Raw genomic sequence first — 25,890 nt, 5'->3', positions numbered from 1 at the left:
AGCTCAAGAAAGCACTGTACTTACATTTACAGTTTTATTACGACAAAAAGGGTACAGATCAAAAGGAACCAGAAGCAGAGATACATAGGGCAAGGCCTGATGTGATGCTCCCGCAACCTGTCCCTGCGGAGTCGGGGTGTGTCACACGTTCTGCCCCCCCACACCCCACACCCCGCACGTGGATGAGTATGCTACACCAGGGAAGCCCACCTGAGCTTCAGGTGTCCAGTGTTTTTGTTGGGGTTTCCCCATGTAGGCATGACTCATTGAACTCACACACTCCAGCCCTTCCTGTCCCCAGAGGTCTGGCTGCTGGGACCTGACCCCAGCCCCAGCCCCTGAAGACAAGGTGGTCCTTCTGGTGTGGCTGCCCCCCACACGCCCAGACATGTCAGCACAAACTACAGGGGTGGTCTTGGGCTCCTCTCCTGAAGAATATCCAGAGATCTAGATGGTCTCTTCCAGGAGCCAGGACAAAGGCCGGCCACATTCTTCATTACACAACAATAGTTGCTGCTAATTTACTTTATTGAACGTATGCTTATTTAGTACTAAGTGACAAGCATTGTTCTAAGTACTTAAAACTTAGTACTTATCATTTAATCTGATAACTCCTTGTTCTGACAGTTCCCCTTCCCTCCCAGGATATCTCCTCTAATGGTAGAAGGTAGAGGACGATGGTAACTTTTAAAAGAGAGAAATAGCTTTTTTCCCCTCCCTGGATGCCTGAGGATCGCCTGCCAACATGAATGACACGGTGACTGTCCAGACTAGGAAGTTTATGACCAACCGACTACGTCAGCAGAAGCAGACGGTCATCGATGGCCTTCACCCTGGAAAGGCAACAGTCCCTAAGACAAATTCGGGTAAAACTGCCAAGACGTACTAGACTCCACCAGATGTCCTCTTTGTATTTGGGTTCAGAACCCATTTTGGTGGTGGCAGGATGACTGGCTTTGGCATTTTGGCATGATTTATAATTACTTGAATTATGCAAAGAAAAATGAACCCAAACACACACTTGCAAGACGTGGCCTGTGTGAGAAGAAAAAGACCTCAAGGAAACAGCAAAAGGAGCACAAGAACAGAATGAAAAAAGTCAGGGGCGCTGCAGAGGCCAGTGTTGGTGCTGGTAAAAAGGAGTAAAGATTCTTCAGTGAGCTGATCTGTGATTGTGTACATATTTCACCAGAGGGTTAATGAAATTAAAAACTTTATGTCTGGTTGTTTGAAGTATATTTGAAGTTTCTTGGAAGTGTAACGAAATCGGTCTGCTGTTAGGGCAGATTTAGATTGATGCCCAGGGTTCCCATTGTCCCATTACACACCCGTGAAAACGTGGTATTGTGGTGAGGTGGTGTTTGCCCTTCCCTCTAGCTGCAGGAAGACCTCAGGTGCAGGGGCCCGCGGGGTGCAGAGGCCTGGCTCGGGGCCGCGCTGACACTGCCCGCGTGGCTCCTATGCTGGCCAGTCTCGGAAAGAAAGCTGGATTGTTTTTGATCTTCTTAGACCCCCAACTTATGTTTTTATTATTTAAAAACTTATCTGCTGATCACAATGGAAAATAAAATTGCTGGATATCGTTTTCATCATTTATCCTGAAGTAAATAGGAAGGCAAAATTGTATAAAAGAAAAGAGCGAGACTCAGGCGAAGGCCGACCTTGCACCGCGCTCTTCACCGGCCTCCCGGCAGGGGGGCTGCAGATCTGACAAGCGAGAAGTTCCTGGGGCCACGCAGTCTGGCCCGCTGTGCTTCCACCCCTCCCGCTTTGTTATCCTGATTATCTGCAGTTAACTGCCCACTGACTTCGCAGTGCTGGCTTCCCGCAACCGTGTTCACCTGTGGCAGACCTGGGCGTTGTTGCAGTTTACAGACGTGTGCAAGTTTCCCAGTGAAATGGCATTTTAACACATTAGCCTCGTTGTCTTTATTACCTAGAGTGCCTGCTTATCGCACCTCCACCCCAACTGCATAATACTCTCATATGATTTTCGACACCGTGTCTTCAGCTCTTGCAGCCCAGCCATCCAGGCTTTCTTCCTAGTAAAAAACTGGGGAAAGGAGCACCAATTTTGAGCCGGCCCCCTCCTCTCTGAGTGTCATCCCGGGCATACCTCGTTTCTCACCCCTGCAGAACCAGCCAGTTTGGTTCGTTGAGCTGGAGATAAATCCGCAGACATTAAGCTTATCCCAGAAGGATGGATAATTTGCCTTTGACTTTTTGAATTCCCAAGAACTATAGTTGTAGTAGATCCCCCTCAGCAGCAAAGGAGGGTTCGGCCAGGACATTTTGAGAACTTTAACTGCCTTCTGCCTTCCCACTGAAGTCCGTCAACGGACTGAACACTCATGGGGCCCTAGTGGGGCCACCGTGAAAAGATCCACTGTTGACCTGAGGCCCTTGGGCAGTGGGGGCCCAGCCCTGTGAGGCTGTGCTGTCACTGGTCTTCAGCCCAGCCTCCCAGTCCTCCTTCCTGGTGAAGACATGGGGAGAGGAGCCTCTGCACCCCACGAGTCGCCGTTGGCATGCTGATCCCAGGCAGGATCTCTCTGTCTGTGGCTCAGTGACCAGCAATCAGAGAACAAGAAGCAGTGGTACAGTACTCCACGTGACCTTCAGAAGAGTGTCAAGGGGAGACTGTTGACTCTTCTGAAAGCCCCTTGCAAAGTTCGTCCTTAGCTTTCCTCCTGGAGTCCCACAATTACCCAAGAGCAAGCAGCTGGGAAGGACCTGTTAGCCCCTGGAACCTGCACCACCACCCACCCTCACCCAAGGGACACCTGGGCTCTGGTTAAGAAAAAAAGCACCTGAATATGGGCTTTGAAAATACTTACCTAGAGAAAGCATCTACAGATATGCTGGAAAGGAGAAATTAGTGGTCATCTTTTATCCATATTTAAATTCTTCTTGATTCATTATATTCTTTTATGACAGTACTGATATTTGCAGAGCAGTTTGAATTTTAAAAATGTTCACCTGCCTGTATTTAGTAATTTGAAATAAGTGGTGTACACTTATGCTGGTGTTGAGCTGCTCCTTTGTGGAGATGACGCTGAGTGGGAAGAGTCTGTTTTGTGTCTTCCTCTGATCGCTGTCACCAGAAGACTGTTTGTGCATGACCAATACCCATTAAAATTTCTTACAAACAGTGGAAACATGAAAAGGGAGAAATGGTTGGCTGTATCAAAATACTTTCATACTTGGGGATGATTCTGGCATCTGACAGCCCAACAGTTTTCTTTGGATGGGAATGTTGCAAACGGGTGTTCAAGTCACATTGCTGTCTTCACAATCCTGCTAGCAGCTCAGAGCTGAAAATGCCTGGAAGTCTTCCCAGAGAGGTGGTGTGGATGGGGGCTGGAGACAGGTGAGACTCACCCCAGGCCCTTCCATCAGCCCTTTGGGCACTTGGCATAAGGGCCAGGGGCATGGTGGGAAGAGGCACTCTTGGCCACCATTTCCCTGCCTCCTCCTGAGTGCGAGCCCCGCCTCCAGCACGGCTGGTTCCACCCAGGACCATCTCTGGGGGTAGGAGGTATGTGCTTATGTCACCGTACAATGGCGGTAACAGGAATACACCTGGACTACAGTTCCAAGAGTTTGCCCAATGCGTTCAATGAGACACAGGGGTTTCAAAGACAGAAAAAGTTAATTACTTGGTGCAAAGCAGATCAGATGCCCTGTTGATCCAAAAATCTGCCTCCCCAAACTACAGTAATTCTGATAGTTTTATGGCATTAAGAGATGGGTAGGTTTTAGGATAATGTGCATCTAATTCCAGATGATGGAATTAGAGGTGCTTTAATTATTGTGCTTACATGCTTAGTGACAGAATGTAAGAAAACGGTAGCCTTCTTATGATACTTGGCATGATTTTTACTGTTGTAATAAGGAGTAAGTGACTTGGAGGTTAGAGTCTGAGCTACTGTGCACGTCACTTGGGCCTGTTTTGCTTAGATCCAGCTTCTGTTATCAAGATAACTTTGAACTTGGGGTGGTCAGTTCTGGGCTGACCCAAGGCTCTTCATTAATAAACATTAAGGGCTGTCTTTAATGATCACAAAACTCCAAAGTTTGCCGGATGTAATTTCGGCCCCGTTCCTCTAGCTCTCTGCCTAGCAACATATTCAAGCTATCCCATTGGACCTTTCTGCTCTCAGCTCACCCAATCCCTCGCTGCCACCCCTTAGCCTCCTCACCAATCACACAGCGCGCCTCCCCTGGCCCCCCCCCATTTCCGCCTCGCCACTATATAAAGCTCTGTACTTCCACTAATAAACGTTCTGGTGCGCGACGCCTTGCCAGCCCCATCAGTTCCCCCGACTCGTCTCGCGCGCCCTCCAGACCTTCGAGTCCCCGGGACCGGTCGGCTACGGAGTTCCCCTGTCTCGCTGCGAGGAAGACCCCAGGCGGGAGCTAGGGAAAGCTCCTGCAAAAGTTGAAAAACTGGATAAAATGAGTACAAATGAGGGTCAGTCACAAGGTTTTTACAGTCAGAAGGACACAAGATAACGGCCGAACCATCATTATCAGAGATCAAGGCAGCTGGATTACAGTTCAGAGATTTCAGGTATTTGTCTCTGTCTACTCCCATATACCAGAAAGCAAAAAGGAATATCTATAAAATGATTCAGTAATCAAAATCATCCCTTAAATCCTAACTTCTCAGTTACACTCGGATGCCACACCGGGCCTCACCTTTAGCTTTCTGACTGCAAAGTGTAAACCCCGCATAGGAGAGAGCGGTGCTGTCCCGGGGGCGTTAGGATGGAGGGGTCTAAAGAGCGTGGCCAACAGCCACCCCTCATTGGGGTGCATGTCACTGTCTCTAAGCACTTCTGCCCACTTTACCTCCTAAGCTCTTCATATCCTAACCCATCAATACTGGCCAGGTGGCACTTCCCTCCCTGCTGTGCAGATGCAGAAACTGAGACCCCAGGAGCAGATCCAGGCCAGAATCCTGCTGGCTCATCTTCAGTGGAGCTGCCCCTCCCCGCGCCCTGTGCATAGCAGCTCCCACCTGCCCAGAGTTATCTTGTTACAAAGTCTGTTTATTTATTCACAGGGGAGTCATCAGTGTTGCCTCTGCTCTTCCCCTGCGGGACCCTAAAAGGAGAAACTCTGCCAAAAATGCTCAAGGACAAAGGTGATTGGGACACACAGCTCATGGGGTTATACCCCCCTTGCCTCTTTGGGGTCTGCCATGCCCTTCTCAGCAATGGACGTGGCCAGCCACAGAGACCACACGAGGGAGCCCAGGTCTGGGCTGGAGGGCCCCCCGAGATGGCCTGGGTGCACCTGCCCTCCTCAGCCTGCCCGGCCCAAACTGGGAGCTTCCCCCCAAGGGGGGATATGAGTGGTGGGTGGTGGAGGTGACCTCGCACGGATTAACTGAGGTGATGAGCCACTGAATCTGGTTTTCCGTGGGGCCTGCACATCTCCTCACATGGAAGAAAGTCGGAAGGTGAAGCTCATCTTCCAGCAGCACACAGCGTCCTCAGCCCCCCACCCCCTCCCCAGTCACTCCAGGGCCCTGTCTGTCTAGGCCCAGCCCATGCTCAGCTGTCCCAGGTGCTCAGCTTACACCTATTCTGGGAGCTAGGGGTAACCAACAACTGGGGTATGAACTTGAGCATGAGATGGAGAATTCTCCTTCTGCAGGCCGTTAGCTGTGTGGTCCAGGGCAGGTGACACAGTCTCTGCTTCAGCATCCCTTGTCTATGAAATGGGTATAAGCATAGTATTTACTGCATAGAGTCGCCATGACATTGTGGTTTGATGCCTGGCTCAGAAAGCAAGCAGTTCATGGACCTGCTACTAATCTCTTATAACCAAGTTTGTTCTTGTTTCTCTCCATGTTTTACACCTGTCCCAGTCCACATGTGAGAAGGCAGCCAGGGGGATCTCAGACATTGTTATTTTCCCTTCCTGTCCCTTTTCTTGCCTACTGATGTTGTCAGTGTTTCCATCTGTCTAATCACTGCTCCCAGGTTTAAGGGCAGAGGACATGAGGTGATATGACCAGCATGGGTAGTTGCCTTTCTAGAACCAAAAAATACCCAGGGAAAAAAAGAGAAAGTATCCTTAAAGAAACCATGGGTATCCTTAAAGAAACCATGTATAAATCAGAAGTTTGATAATTCCTTTAGTTTTTTGGGTATGCAGTGGTGAGAGGTTGCTGTTTTATTCCTGAAGTCATCTTGCTATTTCTGGGTTCCAGGTGATTTTCTTTGCTGTTACCTTTCATTATCTTAAGCCTGGGCTGTCACACCCTAATATGGGTTCACATAGTGCAGGGCCACCCCCCCGTAAACTCACATGTGACATAAATTGTCATTAGTCACTTCATTGCCACTCCCTTCACATCTAGCCCTGAAGCTCCAGAAATGTTCGGAGTCACTGATCAGCTTGTTTACAGATGGGGACCCTGAGCCCCAGAGAGGGAGCAGTTGACCCCAGAACCCACAGCCAGGTAGAGGCAGAGCTGGGGTGCAGCAGGGGCTCCTGCTTCTGGGTGGCACACCCTTTCCTGATGTGTGGCTCTCCTGGAGACTGACCTCAAACCTGGCTTCTTGGCACAGGCTTGCCAGGACCAAGGTGTTAGGACCCCAAAAGCCTGCCCTCCTGGCTGCGGTTCAGCCCTTGGGATGGAGATCTCCCTCGAGCTCTCCACCACTCCTTGGCCTCAGTGTAGGATTCTGAAGACAGGATTCATGGAGTGGGGTTGGGGGTGTCCCGGATGGACAGATCCACAGAAACATGGGAACAAAACGTTCAGGACCCTAGTCCTTGGTCTGCTATCTCTGCCTCCTCTGCCGTGGCAGTCGCTACTCTGGGTCGAGCAGGCTGAAGAGGGCCAGTCAGAACATCTTGGGCTCCCCATGGTATTTGAGTAGGAGCAGCCCCTTATAGCTGGGCTGTGCTGCTCTGGGGGGCTCTGAGTTCCAGGGTGGCAGAGGCTGCTACTGTGTTCCCAGTGCAATGAAGTCTGTTTGGTTTTGATTGTGTCCAGGCATTCCTATGGAAAGCATAACTGTCTATCAGAAGATTCCACATCCAGGAATCCAAGTGAGCCTGCGGAGTTATTTCTCCCAGCTGGTAGGTGATATTTCCAGGGTGAACTCTGGTAGGGCAGAGCCCCAAGTTGGCAGAAGCCCAGAGATGAGTTGTGCCTACCACCCAGACGTTGAATCTAACCATGGGGCCACCAGCCACTAGCCATGTGACTCCAAGGTGAAACCTTCCAAGGCTCCATTTCATATTGTAAAATGGGACTGTGCTACCCGGTATGGCTGTCACAAGGATTAAAGGGGACACGATGCAGAACCCTGCGCACAGCATCTGACCCACAGGAAGCCAACATCTGGCTGCTGTCAGCACTGCTCTTCAAGTGGGGCGGGCCTCACGGGCTGCAGGGACAGAGGCTGAGCAGGGACTGGGCCTGTGCTGGAGAGGGCAGCGGACCACCGAGGAGTCTGGATTCAATTGGAAAGGCTGGGAGGCCCCAGGCAGGAGGGCAAATAGCTCTTGACTGAGCTCTTACCTCTTCAACATTTATCCTCAGTAAGATGCCCCCATCCTTCCTCAGGGCAAATTTCAGGACGATGGCTGGCACGGGAGGTCCTGGTGACAGAGAATCTCAACACTGAAAGACCTTGCAGGCCACATGTGTCACTGTCTGCGCTGTTTCTAGGAGGGTGGGGAGTTAATAAGGAGCCAGATACACTGCTGCTATAGCGGGCCAGTGCCACTTTGGCCCCAGGAGCAAGAGATGTCATCTGGTCTGTCGCCTCTGGTGCCAGTGTCCTCCAGATCTGGGCTCAGCAGTGACCAGGGGCAGTACCCAGCCTCTCTGATCACAACCTGCACCTTTCACATTCTTTCCTAGAATCCTGCCTCCTCAGAGCAGAGAGGGTGGCTTGGACAGGATCCACTCCCTCTGTAAAGCCACCAGGGCTGCCACATGCTTGCAGGGTCAATTCCACCTCCCAGTTACGTGGCCAGGGATTGACCAGCTCTCTCTTCCGCACAGGGTGTTCCAGCCAGCATCGCGTTTTTCAGTCCCTCTGGCCTCATGTACAGTCTCGAGCATATTCTAGAATTATCTAGAGACAGCATCAGTCAAATCAAGGTGAGGTATTCCACGGGCTTCTTGGTCTTTTTAGAGGTTTTTTAAAACCCTCTGTTAATTGCCCTAGAGTTTCTGTATAAAATGAAAGCACTCCTGACCCAGCAGACGCCCCGATGGCTGCTTTGTGGAATTGAAAAGGCAGGGGCTCTGAATCCCGGGGGCTTGTTTAAAGCCTGGCAGTGCCACTTCGGCTGCCACTTCACCTTTCTGAGCCTCCATTTCCTCCTTTGTCCCAGGGGACAGCTGTCCCAGAGTGGCCTTTCTAGACGTGTACCTGGCCTTCTGATCACAGGACTCGTCTCAGGATTAGATGAGAGAATTCAAGCAGAGCCCCGGCTCTGGGACTGGCATGCATGTTCACTCCCTTTCCTGCCCTTTTTTTCCATCTAAAAGTCTTGGAATTATTATCTAATTTAAAAACATTTCCCTTTTTTGTGTCTTCTAATTCAAAGGACTTACACTCACACTTTTCCAGGACAGTCTTTGTTACGCCTGTGGAGTCTGTACTAGAAATCTCCTTGGGCTGGCTGGAGGGGCGTTGAGGGGTGGGGGGTGACCTGGAGCTAGGACATAAGGCTCCCCTTGTGATCGCTCACCACCACGGAGGGCTTCAGGGACTGCACATCGCCCCCCCAGCCCCTGGGAGGGTGGAGTGTCAGCACCGGGCTTCCGGGATCTGGCCAGGCCGGCGGGGCTAAGGCAGCGGGAGCACCTCCTGGGCAGTCACTGGCGGGCTCGGGAGTGAGAAACAGGTGGAAAAGGGATTTTGTGCCCAGACTGCTGACAACTCCACTGTCCTGCAACAATCCCATTTGTTCCTTACTGGTTCCCAATTACAAGGGCTTTCTTCCTTTCTTTTTTTAAAAAGTTTTTTTTTTTAAACAGATATATTAAGACATAATTCCATAGCAAAATATCTGCTTTTTATGAATTCTGTAGTTATACTTTTAAAGCATTCAGTTCTGTGGATTTTACTATATTCACAGAATTGTACAACCATCACTGCTATCTAATTCCAGAACATGTCAGGACTCCAAAAGTGTGACTGCCCACTAACGGTCACTCCCCATTCCCCTTCCTCCCTCTCCCCAACTCCCACCCCCTGGCAAGCCCTAATCTACTCTGTCTCTATGGATTCGCCTATTTTGGACATTCCAAATGGAATCATACAATATATGTCTTTTATGTCTGGCTTCTTTCACTTAGCCTGATGTTTCCAAGGTTCATTCAAGTTGTAGCATGGATTAGTAATTTATTCCCTTAATATTCCATTGTATGGATACAACACATTTTGTTGGACATTTGAGGTATTTCTACTTTTAAGCTAGTATGAGCAATGCTGAACATTCATGTACAAGTTTTTGTGTAACATGAGTTTTCATTGCTCTTGGGTTATACTATGAATCGTTGGGTCATATGATAAATGTATGTTTAACATTTTTAGGGATTATCAAACTTTTTTCCAAAGTGGCTACACCATTTGACATTCCCACCAGCAGTGTATGAGAATTCCTATTTCTCACATTTGCTGTTTTCCATTTTTTTAAACAATAGACATCCTAATGGGTGTGAAGTGATGGCTTTGATTTGCATTTCCCTAGTGACTAACGATGCTGAGCATCTTTTTATATGCTTGCTGACCATTTCTACCTCTTCTCTGGAGAAATGTCTATTTAAATCTTTTGCCCATTTTTTAAATTTTTAGATTTTTATCTTTTTGGTGTTGTAAGAGTTTTCAAAATCTTATGGATAAAAAATAAATAAATAAAATAAAAATAAAAAAAAAATCTTATGGATACAAGTTCTTTATCAGATACATGGTTTGCAAAAAAATTTTTCCCATTCTTTGGGTTGTCTTTTCACTTTTCTGATGGCATCCTCTGAAGCACAAAAGTTTTAAATTTTGATGCAGTCCAGTTTATCTGTTTTTTTATTTTGTTGCTTGTGCTTTCATGTTTTATCTAAGCAACCACTGCCTCATCTAAGGTGAGAAAGATTCACACCCATGTGTTCTTGTAGGAGTTTCATTGCTTAGCCCTTTGTTTAGGTCTTTGATCCATTTTGAGTTAATTTTTGTGTGGGGTATGAGGTAGGGGTCCACCTTCACCCTTTTCTCAGGGGTTTTTTAAGGAGCGGGCGATCAGCAGCGTGGCAGCATGGGGAGCACCAGCCTCTTTCCTCCCGTTCTGACTTGCTCCCAAAGGAGAGGAGTCAGGCTCACGGCATCCTCAACTGTGCAGAGGTGGGCGTATCTGGCTAACTCTGCTGCCATCCTGCCGGGGGAGGGAGAACTGAATGGCAGGGACACCCATACTCTCCCACCCACCCAGCTCCCCCTGACATTGCACTGAGGCCTCTGCTCTCTCTTCTTTCCTTGCAGTTTGCAGCCATTGGCCCCACCACAGCACGCGCTCTGGCAGCCCAGGGCCTGCCGGTGAGCTGTACTGCAGAGAGCCCCACGCCTCGCGCTCTGGCTGCGGGCATTTGGGGGGCGCTGCAGACCCAAATCCCCACTGGAGTTGGCCACTCGGCAACCTCAACCCCATGAGCCTCCTGGACTGGTTCCTCCCTGAGGGCACAGTGGACAAGGGCAGCTTGCAGCCACCCTGAGGATGGGTGAGGCCCCGAGCAGGACTCCCAGGAAGCTGCTGTCAACCTCCCACAGGAAACCTGGGGTCAGGATCGAGCCAGGACCCAGGCTGGCGTCAGGCCCACACGCATGTAACTGTCCTCCCCGGGGGCCCACTCGGACCCTCGCCTGGGCACACGGCTCCAGCCTGCGAGGGCTTCCTCTGTCCTCAGGAAGGAAGGAACTAAACCACCTGGCTCCGGTTGCTTGCTTGCTGAAGCTGTTTTCAGTGCAAGGCTGTGTTCTGAGAGGAAACATGCCCAAGGCCCAGGGACTGACAAACCTGGTCTGCAGAATAAAAATGTGCTGGGTATGCAGTAGTTTCCTTCATCCTATAAGAAGGAGCTTAATATTCCAGGGTGTGAGCTGTGGACATTCATAGCTCAAGCACAGAGGGACTTCTTCCACCTCAGAAGTTTAAATGCAGCATCAGTCTGTCCATCTGGTCCTCCCTTAGGAGGGTTGTATCTGACCTCCCACTTAATTTGCACTTTCAAATCCTGACTTGGAATTTCAGTTGGGTTGGATGAAGCCTGTGTCTGTCTTTTCATTACCTGCAAGCTGGGAGCAGGAAAGGTGGCGTGCTGCCCTGCACACCTTGGTCTGTACCAAAGGCTGCGTCAGAAGGCATTTTAGTCGAGCAGTTACTGTGGCCACAGCGCCAGACAAACGGCCTTGTGTGTCTTGTCTCCTTTCCTCGTGTCAGCCTTGGGGAGTGGGTGTTGCTCTTATTTCCGTTTTCTGGTGAAGGGACAGGCCTGAGACGTTACCTGCTCGCACCACCCAGCTATTGAGGGCCAGAACAGTCACCACGGCTTGGTGAATAAACTCAGGCACCTCTAAGGAAACTTCACATCAGGTCAGCTTAGCCCAGAGCTAAGGCTCCATATCACAGTGTGGCCTGTTCAGAAAATCTGCAGTATTTTTGCAGTGACCACCTCATTTTTCCCTTGGTCATTTTTCTGAATACAAAGCAGAATCTATCCCACAAGCTTCTTTAAAATCCTTATTCTCAAGCAGCCTTTTTCACCAGCATTGCTGTTCTGTTTTGAGGAGATCCCAGCCCTGGCAGCCTGTGCTGAGGAGCTCTGACGGCTGCCTCTAGGTCCGTACAAAGGGGCCGAGGGACGGCCCTTCCCGGACCCCTGGGCCTGCTCTCCAGAGCCATCTACACTGTGATTGGCAGAAGCTGCAGCATCCTTGCAGGGTCAATGAAGGAATGTGATTCCTCCTGATTTTAATTTCTTCTGGGACCAAAGATGGTTAAACTAACTAAAAAGTCACAGGCTGCAGTGCAGTTCTGTGTATGACCAGCATGCAGTGTATGCACAGAATACCTGGTCCCTGATCTGTTTGAGGAAATGACCCCCACCCCCACCCCATCACAAATTTGCACGTCACAGCAGCGTCATATTGCTACAAAAGTGCCTCAGTGTTCACTCGCTCTCTATTTCTGTATTTTGGGCTGAGAAAACTACAAAGAACAAAACTTTGGGATTGTGAATAGAATTAGTTTATATAGAAAAAACTGTTGCTTTTAGCATCACTAATTTTTCTGAACCATAGGAGGCCCCTTTACTGCTTAGTAAGTACAGTGAACATAATTTTTCTTTTTTCCCCCTTCCTTCTCTTCCTTCCCTTCCCTTTCCTTTGCTTTCCTTTCTGTTATTTTTAAAGATTGAGGCTACTGGACCTCTGAGCGGGTCCTGGAAGGCCTGTTGTACCGATCATGGATGCAGACGTGCAGGAGGTTGGAGTGACCCTGTTCTGGTCTCAGGGTAGCACCTGTCCTCTTTTCATTTTGAAATTGAATGTGTGAGGGATTTGGAGCTGTGGTGACATGAAAGGAGAGGCAAATTCTCTTAAAAAAAGGGGGTGGGGGTAGAACTGGACAAACGGTAAAAGAACAATCATTGTAGGGCTTTGGAAATCAACCAAAGGTCGAACATCAATTGAGAAGCTCTTACTCTTGAAAAGCTGCTGGAGCTTGGGGGCGGCCGGCTGGCGCGGTGCCCCTCAGGGTCCCTGGCCTGGCCTGGGCATGGGGCTGTAGTGTCATGATTGTGGGCCCAGCAGCTTGGCTGCCCAAGGGAGCCACCTCCATGGGGCAGGGGTGAACACCCACGGCTCCTCAGCTAACAGTGGAGAACTCAGAGGGAAACGAGTGGGCAAAGCTGCCCCCTTGCTGGGCGGGATGCTGTGATCCAGGTGAGGCTGGTCAGAAACTTAGAGTGGCCACCAAAACGTTAGCACCTGAATCAGAAGCTTCTCCCTTTATTCTCAGTACTTTAACAATTTACATTTTCTACATTCTAAATTAGGTAGCCTTTTCTATGAAGAGGGGAAAAAAAATAAAAAAGCAAAGCAAAAAACAAATAATGAAATCCAGAGAAACAAACTAAACATCCCAAAACCTCAGTCTACAAAGAAAAAAGAAAAAAAAAATCATCCCAAATTACGAGCAGATTAGTGGCCCTGGTTCTTCAGTTTCGGGCCCAGTTTGGCACTGCATGTTGCTGCGGAGAGGTTTTCTGCTCCTGCCCCCAGAGCTCAGTTAGCCGCAAAGGTCCGCAGGAGCGTCTCCATAGAGACCGCCCCTCGGGGCCCGGGCACGTTTTTGACAGAATTAAGGCCGGAGGAGGCTGCGGGACAGCACGGGGGAGTCTCACGCTCTTGAGAAAGGAGGTCCTGGGGTCTTCAAAGGGTGGCACCTCCCGGGCCTGCTGCCTGCGCGGGGTGCGCACACTTCACGGCTGGGGGAGAAATGCCTGGGGTCTGGGGGCCTCCCCCTGCGGCTGCTTAAAAACTGGCCCTGCTCCTCCAGGAGTGGAGACCGGACGCACCAGGGGCAGGGAGGGCCGGGCCCTCGGGTCGGCCCGGGCATGCACGCTGCCTCCATCCTCCGTCCGACCCTGCTGCTCTGCTGGCTGGCTGCCCCCCGGCCTGCCCAGCCCGAGACCCTTTTCCACAGCCGGGACCACTCGGACCTGCAGCGCCCCACCCTGCGCCGGGCCCGGCCCATCGCCGACCTCCACGCGGCCCAGGTAGGAGGTGTCCTGGAGAACAGTGCCACCCGCGGGCACACACGGGCGCACACGGTCACGCACACAGGCGCACACAGGTGCACACAGCGCACACACAGGAGCACACAGCGCACACACGGGCGCACACAGCGCACACACAGGAGCACACAGCGCACACACAGGCGCACACAAGCACACATAGGCGCACACAGGCACACACAGCGCGCACACAGCGCACACACGGGCGCACACAGCACACAGGCGTACATGGGCACACACAGGCGCACACAGGCGCACACAGCGCACACACGGGCGCACACAGGTGCACACAGGCACACACAGCGCGCACACAGGTGCACACAAAGCACTCGTGTACACACCCACAGACACCGTTTTTTAAAGGCCTCCTCTATTTAGTATTTAAACCGTCCCGGAGGCGCTGTGACAAGGACTTAGGGAGCTCCTTCCCACTGTGGAACCCGCACCTGGCTGAGGGGCGCGTTTGCAGGTGGGGCCGGAGGGAGCCGGGAAGGCCTCCAGGGGGAAGCTTCTGGGGCTCTCACACCCGGTCAGCGCTTAAGACGATATGCTCTAAATAACCCACGGCCCCGAGGACAGCCTCTAGCCGTGACCCACGAGGCCTGTGGACAGAGAGGCCAGGCCTGAGTGTCAGGGACCTTCTTAGGCGCCATCGCGGGCTGCTGCTGGTGGCTGGGGCTCTGTCCCGCTGGTGGGGGGCCGGGGCTGGGGTACCCACTGGCCTTGCTGAACCGCATTCGGGGTTGGGGGTGGGGGATGCCTTTCTCCAGAGGTCATGTCCACGGGCAGCTCAGGTCAGGTGGGTCAGCGAGGGCACTGGGTGACGCCCATCCACCCACCCACTACAGGCGGGTCCTGGCAAGCAGATGCTCAGGATTTCCAGGTTAGTCCCCGCCTCTGAGGTGTCCCAGAGCGAGGGCCTTGAGGAGGCCTGGGCCCTGGTGGATGTGGGTGGGGCAGTGCCCTGGACAGCCTCTCTCCCTCTGTGCGCTGGGAGCAGCCACCCACCCAGGGGTCCTGTGCTTGACCCCTCCAGGGCCCTGGAGCCCCCACTCCTGCCTCTGACACGTGGCACTGTCCGTCCTTAGGCCCTCGCTCCCCCAGCCCTGCATCCGCCTCTGTCCCCAGCCCACTCTGATTGTCCCACTCCACAGGCCACACAGAGGACCCTCCTGCTTGAGACCAGAGGTCATAACCACAGGATGTCCCATCTCCTCCCAGTCCTATGTGCCACTGCCATGTCCTTGGTGAACCAAATCACCCAGCTTCGGCCCCTAGGGAACGGGGCTCCACCCTCCACTGAGCCCACCGACCAGCAGGTCCCCAGCTGCTCAGAAACGCTCCCTCCCTCTCTCCAAGGCCCCCCCACACCCCCATTTCTCAAGGCTCCTCAGCTAAATCTCACCACCCTCATCAGCTCCCTGCGTGGAGACCTCCCTCCAGTCGGGCCCACCTGGAGTGGCAGTGGGAGCTCGGCCAGTCCCACACCTGCTCCGGTTCATGTGCACTTTGCTCCAGTTCCATGTGCTGAACATCCGGAAAGACTTTCCTCCTGTCCTGGGGCTGGGCGCCTGCACCTGCCCCCAGCAGCTGTCCTGCACGGCCACGGGTCCTGCCCCCAGCGGCCTGGCCTGCATGGCCACGGGTCCTGCCCCCAGCGGCCTGGCCTGCACGGCCACGGGTCCTGCCCCCCAGCCACCTGGCCGGGGCGGCCACGTGTCCCTGGTGCTGGGACAGCGCTGGCCGGTCTGCCTGCTGGTAGGGTCACCTCACCCAGCTCACGCTCTGGCGCTTTGGGGTGGGTTTCTCAGGGCAGCTCTTCGTTTTCGGTGGGGGCGCCTCAAGGATGGGCTGGCAATCACTTTCTGTAGCTCCACTTCTGACCCTGGGGCCCAGTAAACCAACTCATGAATTCATTCATTCTTTTATGAGCACATGAAACAGGTCAAACCTAGGGCTTCGTTTAAACTGTCACCTTCCGAAAACATCCCTTGCGTATAAATTGCTGCTATGAAGAGCTCATTTTTCCACTCACCCATTCATCTTGACAGAGCGCTGTCCCAGACCTGGGGCCCAGAGCTGGTCTGTGCGGTGTCCCAGGGCGTTCTCAGACCCTGCCGCTCCCTGGGCCCCAAGGCTGCAACCCCTGCTCTCAGGCCGCCTGGCTGTCCCTTCACACTACACTCCCTTTGCTATGGAATATTAATGCTTCCAATCCAGGTACTGGACAATACGAATGGGGCCAATGCCTGCAACTACATGCCGATGTGTAATTCTGCACACTCCACGTGTTGAATCACAGCACAGAGGCAATCCAACACACACACACAATACCAGATACGCAGCTACTGTCTACACATGATATAGCACATATAATTTATAATCTATAGTATAAATGTACAAATACCAGTAACAATCTACGGATATGTAATTACACTCTGCGCATCCTATGATACAAATGAATAGAGATAAACACACACCTAATATCCTGTCAGTGCTTGGCACGCACTGTGAAGAAAAGTCAAGTTAGAGGACCCAGCTGGGGTATGACTGGGGTGTGTGGGGTGTGTCGAGGGGATTGGGGTATGTTGGGGTGGGGTTTGCTCGGAGAAGCACCCCCATCCCCACCCCCCTCTAGGACGCGGGCTGAGACCTGGGCACCGAGCGGGCCTCCCCAGGCGAGGGAGCAGCACGGACCACGGTGGAACCGCCGGGCCTGGGCGCGGCGGAGGGGCCCGGGTGGGGAGGCGAGGGGCCGGGGCGGGGGGAGCCCCAGCGGGGACAGCCTGGCAGGGCGCGCGCGTCCGGGACGCGGGGCGGGAGGGGCCCTGGGCCGGCTGCCCACTCGGGCCTTTCCCTCCCGCAGCGCTTCCTGTCCAAGTACGGCTGGGCCGAGGTGCTCCCGGGGCCGGGGGCTCGAGGCCCGGGAGGCTGGGGTCGCGGCCCCGCGAGCGCCGCCCTGGGGGAGGCCGTGCGTGCCTTCCAGCGCGCAAACGGGCTGCCGGCCTCCGGGGCGCTGGACGCGGCCACGCTGCGCGCCATGAACCGGCCGCGCTGTGGGGAGCCCGACGCCCCCGCGCCCCGCGCCCGCCGCCGCCGCCGCCGCTCCGCCCGCGGCCGCCCCCAGGCCTTCGCCAAGAAGACTCTGAAGTGGAGGCTGGTCCGCGAGGGCTACAGCGGGCAGCTGTCGGTGGACGAGCAGAGGCACATTTTCAAATTAGCCTTCCGGATGTGGAGCGAGGTGATGCCGCTGCAGTTTGAGGAGGATCTCACCGCCCCCGGAGCTCTGATCGACGTAAAACTGGGTTTTGGAAGAGGTGAGAAGGGCGCAGGCTGCGGAGCGCCACCCCAGCGGTGCCGCTGCAGGCCTGCTTGCTGCGTTCGGCCTTTCCTCGCCTGTAGGTCCCTACAGCACCGTAGAGGGGCGCTGCAGCGCCGAGCGGGGGCCCGCAGCAACACATAGAAACCTGGGGCACCGGGTTGGGGGCTGCAGCATCATGGTTAAGCCCAGTAGGCATGGTTCAAACAGGCGGACTCGGGCAAATCCTCCCTGTCCTTCTTCCTTGCGCCCACCTGCAGCATGGTAGTGATAATCCCTACCTCTGAGGCTTGGTATAAGATAACACCTGCCAGGGGTACTGACCTACTACAGCCCTCTACAGATGTTGCTTTTTGAGATCTCATGGAGAAGGGATGGGTTCATCACCTTGCCCAGAGCCGTCAGCGGCCAGATGAGGACATTTCTGCCAGTCCCTTCTCTCTCCAGAGCAGGTTAGCCCAGTCTGCTCAGACGGAGTCATTCTGGATTGCTAGCAAAGAGAGCTCCAGGTGCTCATCAGGCACCCCTGAGGCCATGCCTCCCACACCTGTGTGGAGAAAACGCTGTTTGGGGTCGACGGACCCGAGTCAAGGGGCCTGGCTGTGTCAAGCACAGGTTCCTCTTCCTCCTTGCTCTGTGGATTTGGACAAATCACTCACCTTCTCTGCAGTCCCACCTGTAAACTGGGGGTGCTAATGGCTGCCCCATCCCTCTCAGTGGATGAAAGCCTCAATGTGAGGAGTAAATGAGAGACAGCTTGTGGAAAATCTGTCCAGATGAGAGGGCGGCGACACTGGGCAGCACCTCCTTGATTTCAGGACCCACTTAGCTGTTAGGAATCAGCTCCAATCTGATCTTCTCCAAATAACCTGACACATCCCAGGCCCCGACAAACACACCTCGGCAGCAGAAAGGTCTCCTGTTTCCACAGCTCTTGCTACAAAGCTTGGCTTATAGCTATAGCAGTCTTTATAAAACACACCGTTCATAACGTGCCATGTCTCCTACTTCTCACTCAGTGGATTAACCAGTGAGCTGAACAGGACAGCCACCGGCAGCCCCAGATCCTGGAAGGGACTCGGGGAAGGTGGTGGCTAGGCAAAACAGCTCTGCTCCTGGACAAGCTCTGCCCAGTGCTAGTACTGCCAGTGCCTGGCAGGGGGGACCCACCTACAGGGCACTCCTCGCTCACTGGGCCACCTCTCCCTCACCAGGCCGGCACCTGGGCTGCCCTCGGGTGTTTGATGGCAGTGGGCAGGAGTTTGCACATGCCTGGAACCTGGGCGACATTCACTTTGATGATGACGAACACTTCACACCTCCCACCAGTGATGCTGGCATGAGCCTGCTCAAGGTAAGTGGTCCCAAACTACTCGAATGGACAAGGCCAGCGGGTAGTGGGGCTGTTGGCAAACTAGACCCAAGTGCAAAAATCCAGAGCTTTCCTAATTAGGTGTCCTCATCTTCCTGAAAAAGAGAAGCAGGCTCAGTGGTGGCACCCCAATACTCACCACTGTTCCCCTTCTACTCTGTAAGCTCTTCATGCCACAGGGCATTCCCCTCGGGAACCCAGATGCCCAGGGTCGGTGCAGCACTGATGGTCTGCACTCCATTTCTAGGTGGCTGTTCATGAAATTGGCCACGTCCTCGGCTTGCCTCACACCTACAGGACAGGATCAGTAATGCAGCCAAATTATATTCCCCAGGAGCCTGCATTTGAATTGGACTGGTCAGACAGAAAGGCCATTCAAAAGCTGTATGGTAAGGCTGTCCTCTAGAACACTCAGGATTTCAAAGCACTGCAGGACTCCATACATTCCTCACTGGGAGGCTGGTCCCCAAACAGCTCAAATAGCTCAAGTTTGATGTTCCCCAAGAGTAGCTCCTCTCTAGGTCCATGATGCTAATAAGTTAAAAGTGGCTGTGCCTAGACCTTAGCCACAGGTGGAGAACAAACCCATTCCCCACTGAAATCTCCTTCTGTGGCCTGTGCACATGCCACATCACCTTCCCTGGGAGAAAAGCACAGAGCATGGTGGTTTTTACCAGTTGGCCACCCATGCCCTGGAATCCCACAAGAGCTAAATGAAACGGAAGCCACTGGCAGAAGTTTACTTCAATCCCAAGGCAGAGAATAGCTTGTCTGTGCCAGATAAACTTTAATCGCTAATTGTTCAGGCCAAAATACTGGTGGTTAATTTAATAAATGATTAATGATTACTCTCCCCCCACCCCCCACATACACACAGGTGGAGAACAGAGGGGTCATGCTAAAGGCCCTTTTAGGCTCAAGGGAAGAAAATCTATTCTCTTTCCATATAAAGATCCCAAAGGGGACCATCTCTGGTTCTGTTTGGCTCAAATCCCCTGTTCTTGGCACCAGTGTCTCTGGAAATAACAAGAGCTAGGTGTCTTCATTTGCCAGGCTGCTGTGACAAATGCCATAAATGGGTTGGTTTAAGAGAAGGAATTTACTGGCTCATGGCTTTGAGGCTAGGAGAGGTCCAAAGTGTCAGCAAGGCGGTGCTTTCTGTCCAGTCTGGTAACATTCTGGTACTGGCTGCTGACGATCCTTGGAGCTCCTCTGCTTTATCTTTGCTTCTCATGTTTGCATCCTCTCCCTTCTCTTTTGGGTCCCTTTGACTGGTGATTCTCACGTCCTGTGAATTTCTTCTGCTACAAAGGACTACAGTAATCTGGATGAAGGCCCACCCTTCTTCAGTTTAGCCCCACTTTAACTAAAAGCAGTATCTTCAGGAGATCCTCTTTACTGTGGGTCCACATGGGAATGTGGAGCCAGACTAGGAAGACGTGTAACTGGGCACATACTTCGGTCTACCACACCAGGACACATTTCCCTTACTATGTGCCAGCCTTCTGCTCTCTGATGAAGTCAGATCAGTCACCAAAAGGGGCCTCAACTATATTGAGGGTAACTGTATAATTTAGCATTCCAACAGGCATTTTTGAGGATGGCCAGGAGCACTAGTCATAATGAAGCCAGAACAGTGCTTGTGGACCAGGACTGTGGCAGGCACCCTGGGTCACTCCAGCCCCACTCAGCTCAGCCAGGGAAGGCCAGCTTCCCATCTCATAGGAGGTCTTGCTTTCTGAAGTTTTAATAGAAAACTCCAGTTTTGTGATCGTCTCTACTCAAGTCACACATGAAAGTAGAACAGTGAATTTCTGCACCATGTGCCACCGGATTCTTTTTTTTAGGTTCATGTGAAGGCTCATTTGATACTCTATTTGACTGGATTCGCAAAGAGAGAAACCGATATGGAGAACTGATGGTGAGATTTAGCACATATTTTTTCCGCAACAGCTGGTACTGGCTGTATGAAAATCGAAATAACAGAACACGCTATGGGGATCCTATCCAAATCCTCACTGGCTGGCATGGAATCCCAACAAAAAACTTGGACGCTTTTGTCCACATCTGGACATGGAGAAGAGATGAACGTTATTTTTTTAAAGGTAAAGTTTCCTAATGGATGGTTTTATTTCTCTTTATTAAACAAATGCATCCAGGATAAATGTTTTGGGAACCCTACCATGGAATCTCCTTTCATGTTTCTGTAATTAATTACTTGCTTACTTTCTGTCTGCTCCATCAGACTACCATGAGAACAGGATTTGTGTCACATTCCCTCCTTTTAAGATGACACAATGCTTTGAATGAATGAATGAGTAATGAATTGTTCTAGTCTTTGAGGTGGTTGCCAAATGACTAGAAGAAAGGGTCTGTCCCATACAAGTTTTCATCTGGTTCTGGTGGGGACACACCCATAAAATCTTGGAAGCACATCAAGGGGTCAGAAGAGGTGATTTGATCACTGCCACTTGAAATTAGATGGTGGAGCCACTCAGGAATCAGAGCTTGAGCTGGACTCAAAGGATAGGCCACACCTGGAATGCCCAAAAAGGGTATCTGGTATGGTATGTGTGTGTGTGGGGGGGGGGGGGGGGGCGGGGTATGAGGGAGTCAGGAGGCAGAAGCAAAGTCTTAGTGCTGGGGATGGAAAAGGCCGAGTTGTGAGATGGCCGAGTTGTGAGATGGCCGAGTTGCTGGACAGAGACTCACATGGTATAGCACAAGGCTGGAATGACAGCAGCAGTGTTTTGCTGAAAGGCGGGTGAGATGAGGGGCCTGGGTCAGGTGGGGGAATGGTTAGCATGTAAAGAAGGGCAGGTCTGGGTGTTTTGCTATTCCTTCCCCTTGCCCAAATCTCGTCTTGTCACTACATCCATCCCCCTTGGACAGGGATGCAGCCTTTGCAAAACCAAACAGCATGGAGCCTAATCACAATGTGGTCTTGTTGTTACTGCTTTTTCTTTTCTCATTCCCACACAGGGATCATTCTGCTTGAAGCCTAGTGTATAACCACATCGTTCTGAATTACTCAAAAAGGGTTAAGTCAAACAGAAAGAACTTTATATGCAGATTTTATGGTTAAAAATAAAAAACCGAGTACAAATTCTTATTTTTCCCTCACATCACACAAGGACAGAATTATTTTGGTTCAGTTACATAAAGAAATCGCCTTAGGGAGGACATTTATAGTTCAGGTCTTGCAGAGTTGGAAGCACATCTTTCAGTTTTAAGTCCCAGCCTATATGCTGGCAACATTCAAATAATCTTAATTATAGAATTAGGTCATCACAGGCAATTGCTACAACACAGCTGTATTTTATTCTTGGAGCTTTAAAAACATCTTACATTTACTTTAAATTCAAACACCATTCCAGTTAGGAGTGAACTGCACTTCTCACTCTCGAACAACATACGTCACACTGCTCTCAATAGTAAATCTTCCCAAATAAATTATGTATTGGTTGCTAGGGAATGCAACTACTTCAGATATTTTGTGAGTTATGAACACAAAAGGATCTAACTCTGTGGATTTACACGATTGTATGCTGACAGTATGCCAACCATTCAGGGTTAGGGGCTAGTAAGGAAAGCCTAGAATAGTCCCCTACTGTTTCAGAGCATGCAATTAACATACGGGGCAGGAAATGAAATAGAAGTTTTAAGTTATTTCATGGGAAAGTGGGTAAAAAGTCCACTTGGCTGGAATTTGGGAGTTATGGATTACCTCCCTGGCTGGCTGAATTTGGGCAAGTAACTTCAACTTACTTTCTTTCAGTTTCCTTATTATTAAAATGGGAAAGGGTGGGTGTATGGAACTACATGACCTAAAAAACTGGAAAAAGGTATAATCTAACACTAAGCATCATGATTTCTTCTGTAAAACACCAAAGAGCTTATATTCACTAAGACAGAAAAATAGTTCAGGGCAACCCATCTAGGCCACTACAATATTAAAAGGAATATCTTTACTTCTAGACTATATAAAACAAGCAGAAAAAAAGAACTCTACATGAAAAAGACCACATCGTTCTTGGTTTGTTTTAGCTTTTGATGAGAACCATTAGAAAAGTTCACGGATTGGGATGTACCGTGAAAGGCAACCAACATTTTAACTATAGCAATTATGAGGAAGGAAAATGGATTACTTGGGTCAAATCTAGAAATAATCCAAGACCTGGGCCCTACTCTGATCCTGGGGGCCCTGCTGTCTCCTGGGGTCATGGCAGAAATCCTAACGTAATGGGCTGGAACTTACCTATCTTGGAAGATGTCCTCTTTGTCACGGTTCTTAGGATTTAGTATTTGTAAACTACATAAAATATTTTTTGGTTGACCCTCAGGACATCAATATTGGAGATATGACGCTGACAAGGACCAGGCCTACACAGAAGATGAACAAGGAAAAAGCTACCCCAAATTGATCTCAGAAGGATTTCCTGGCATCCCAAGTCCCCTGGACACTGCCTTTTATGATAGAAGAAAACAGCTAATTTACTTCTTCAAGGAGTCCTTTGTAAGTAGAAGGCTTCCCAACCTAGTGTTATTTCTGTCCCTGATAGCATTTGCCAGATGACTAAGTATAGTTAAAAGCTGTTCTTGTTTTGTTCAAAGTAGGAACACTCAGTTACCCCAGACATAGGTTTAGAGGTATAGACAGCAATAGCAGATCATTCATTACATACGGAAAAAGTAAAACTGCGGGTCTAAAGAATTTGGAGCAAAGCCACAGATGTACTTACCTAATTGCTATAAACTGACCTTAAAAAAAAAAACTGATTTTCAGAACAGCTGGTCTTACTTTCTTATTTGTTTGCAGGTGTTTGCATTTGACATCAACATAAATCGAGTACTTAATTATTACCCGAGGAAGATTACTGCAGTTTTCCCAGCAATAGTTCCCCAAAACCATCCTTTCAGAAATATTGATTCAGCGTACTACTCCTATGCACACAACTCCATTTTCTTTTTCAAAGGCAACGCGTACTGGAAAGTAGTTAATGACAAGGACAAACAACATAATTCCCGGCTTCCTTCTAATGCATTATTTCCAAAAAAGTCTATCTCAGAAAAATGGTTTGATATTTGTGATGTCCATACTTCCTCACTGAATATGTAATGAGAAAAAGAAGAAAATGGAGATAGCCATAAGATTTCTCTTTTAGGAGAAAAAGTCCAGTTTCTTTCACAAAGAAAATCAGATGTTTAGTAACTAAAGCAAATATGGTTCCCTAAGTTCAAATCCAATGGAATAAGCACTCCTTAAACTTTTGAAATATTTGATTTAAAAATCAGTTTCTCATGCAAAAAAGAGTTCAAGTAACTTCTTATGAAAGGTTAAAAACAAAAAAGCAGCCCGAGAAACCCTGCCTTTGCTTTCCACTCTTTACACAGCTCTGTGCCCGTGTTCCCAACCTTCCCCTGCCCCTCCCCACCAGGTACACACACACGTGGAAAGACAGAAAGGCAGCCATAGCCATGGGTACCAATTAACAAGGGCATGCCACCCCCTAAGGCATGGAAATGACTTTACTGCACTTAAATTTAGAGATTCAATGGGAAAGGTTATAGAATTCAAATTAACTATATTCCAAAATTCTTGTTATCAAAATTTATATTTTCTAATATTTGACACTGTACAAAAAGGTCTTCAGGTATATTTCTCTCTTGATTTTCACAACTCTGCTCTGTCAGAGTGGCAGGACAGGTACAAGTGTGCCCATCTAGTCAAAGACACTAATACAGCTCTTGAGTTGTGTCAAAAGTCAAACCAAGTGGTAGAGCTTGAACCTTATCCCCCAACTTGAGCCAACCACTCCTCAGCCGTTTCTCTAGATCTCTGGGGCTCACTGGTCTGACTGCACAACCCTGCATCCCCATGGTCCTTCACAGAATAGCTTTTCACACCCCCTAGAATTCATTTAATATACTCCCACCTACATCCCTGCAAAGCAGGATATACTTTATACTAATAGCTTATTTATGCTCTGAAAGCTAGACTACCAGAGTGAGACTCTTGAAGTTAGTTGGGTAATTTTATTTTTCCCATTAGCATTTACATTTAGGTTAGGTCTTAAGACCCTTTAACTCTTACGTAATATGGCCATTACCTCTTCTTAACACAGACACAAAATCCCACTGTAATATGTAATGATGTAGACAAAATTTGGGAAATGAAATCAACTGAAAAAAGATTCAGTACTCTCAGTGATGAGGCCATAAATATATTTTTTCTAAAAACACAGGAACTTTAAGAAGCTTTCATTAAAATCAGCAAATTAAAAGCAATTTTTGAAAGGGCCTTTTATCCCCCTATAAGAATGCTCATTTATTGCTTTGACAAGGGAAGAGTGCTAGAATTTAGATTTTCTAGCTACAAAATAAATTTCTCTCTTCATTGAAAGGCAGTTCAGCTATGGAGAAGGGTTAGGAGACAAGAGAAACAACTCTAATATCCCTAACTGCTGCTCATTTCTACATTAGCATGGACATCCTTTATGGATTTACTAACCCAAAAGAAGATATATAATCAATAGCAAATGTCCAGGTTTAACTAGCAAAGTAGAGACAGTTTTATTGCCTGTGTACGCTAGGAGCAAGGGGAAAAAAGACGATCGGATAACAGTCCTGCTACAAGATGTTGCTGATTTTGTACAACTGCTTTACAATTGATCCAAAACTTTAAATGCATCCATATTAATTCTTGAGCATTAATCCATATCTGTCCTAGGGACAGTGCAAACTGAGCAAACAAGAAAGTGGACAAACAGCAAGAGAATTATCTCTGCCAAGCTACAGCAGACATCAACTCAGTATCAGTGAAAACACTTAAAATATCTCTGTAAGAGAGAAAGCAATTTGTAAAATTTTACCTTAAAACCAGAGTTTATTCCAGACTCTTTCCCAGGAGAGCTCAATTTCTTCAAGCAGGCATGACTGGTAAGTGCAGGGGCTGCCAGGCAATAGGGTCTGCAGTGAAAAAGGGCCATACCCTGGGCTGAGGGACTTGGCAGCTTATCTCCCTGCACTCCAGCCAGGCCAGCAGATCTGAAGGCAGTAAAGTTCTCATTACAAAAGTGTCATGCTCATAAATCCAAACCATCATCCCCAACAGAAAAGAACATGCTTGATTTGTATGTTACCTTATCTTTCTTGAAAATTGAGAGTATTATGACAGGACAATACAGCCTTGTTGCTGTAGACAATGGAAAAACAGAGTATGTGTTTGGACAAAATCCACATAGCAGCAGTAAGTGAGAAGTATAATATTCTCATGAGAATTTAGTGGATGGCAGAATTTTAATGTTTTGACCTTTGTAAAACGTATTAATTTAAACTTAAAGTAAAACAATGTGAAATGGAAAAATACAAAGA

General features: G+C 49.8%; 2 protein-coding genes and 1 pseudogene across 5 annotated transcripts in view; all 3 read left to right on the top strand.

Moving 5' to 3' along the window:
* UROS (uroporphyrinogen III synthase) overlaps positions 1-11,314 on the top strand; it is a 39,592-nt gene extending 28,278 nt beyond the window's left edge. Inside the window, exons 6-9 of one of the 4 annotated variants that reach the window (XM_077126380.1) lie at positions 5,069-5,149; positions 7,016-7,101; positions 8,036-8,134; positions 10,515-11,314. In XM_077126380.1, the coding sequence (XP_076982495.1) occupies positions 5,069-5,149; positions 7,016-7,101; positions 8,036-8,134; positions 10,515-10,682 (434 nt within the window). In that variant the 3' untranslated portion in view covers positions 10,683-11,314. The remainder of the gene's footprint in view (positions 1-5,068; positions 5,150-7,015; positions 7,102-8,035; positions 8,135-10,514) is intronic. The other 3 variants (XM_077126379.1, XM_077126378.1, XM_077126381.1) reach the window with 3 other exon arrangements.
* LOC143654434 (small ribosomal subunit protein eS24 pseudogene) lies at positions 328-5,021 on the top strand (annotated as a pseudogene).
* A 2,331-nt stretch (positions 11,315-13,645) lies between the features above and the next one.
* Positions 13,646-25,885, top strand: MMP21 (matrix metallopeptidase 21). The gene is made up of 7 exons (XM_077126377.1): positions 13,646-13,807; positions 16,692-17,142; positions 18,359-18,498; positions 18,764-18,905; positions 20,364-20,621; positions 22,860-23,032; positions 23,336-25,885. The coding sequence occupies exons 1-7, from the start codon at positions 13,646-13,648 to the stop codon at positions 23,633-23,635; spliced, it is 1,626 nt and encodes a 541-aa protein (XP_076982492.1). The 3' UTR covers positions 23,636-25,885.
* The last annotated feature ends 5 nt before the right edge of the window (positions 25,886-25,890 follow it).

This window comes from Tamandua tetradactyla, chromosome 13 (genome assembly GCF_023851605.1).
Source record: "Tamandua tetradactyla isolate mTamTet1 chromosome 13, mTamTet1.pri, whole genome shotgun sequence".
In the NCBI taxonomy this organism is placed as follows: domain Eukaryota; kingdom Metazoa; phylum Chordata; class Mammalia; order Pilosa; family Myrmecophagidae; genus Tamandua; species Tamandua tetradactyla.
Note: the sequence above shows the minus strand (reverse complement) of the source record. Positions and strands in the feature narration are given on the sequence as shown.

What these genes read in the sequence shown, in the direction of transcription:
- MMP21 (XM_077126377.1), top strand. Translation starts at nt 13,646, where the DNA reads ATGCACGCTGCCTCCATCCTCCGTCCGACCCTGCTGCTCTGCTGGCTG. An exon ending in CTGGCATGAGCCTGCTCAAG is followed by an intron (nt 18,499 to 18,763) that starts GTAAGTGGTCCC and finishes CTCCATTTCTAG; the next exon opens with GTGGCTGTTCATGAAATTGG. An exon ending in ACTTCTTCAAGGAGTCCTTT is followed by an intron (nt 23,033 to 23,335) that starts GTAAGTAGAAGG and finishes ATTTGTTTGCAG; the next exon opens with GTGTTTGCATTTGACATCAA.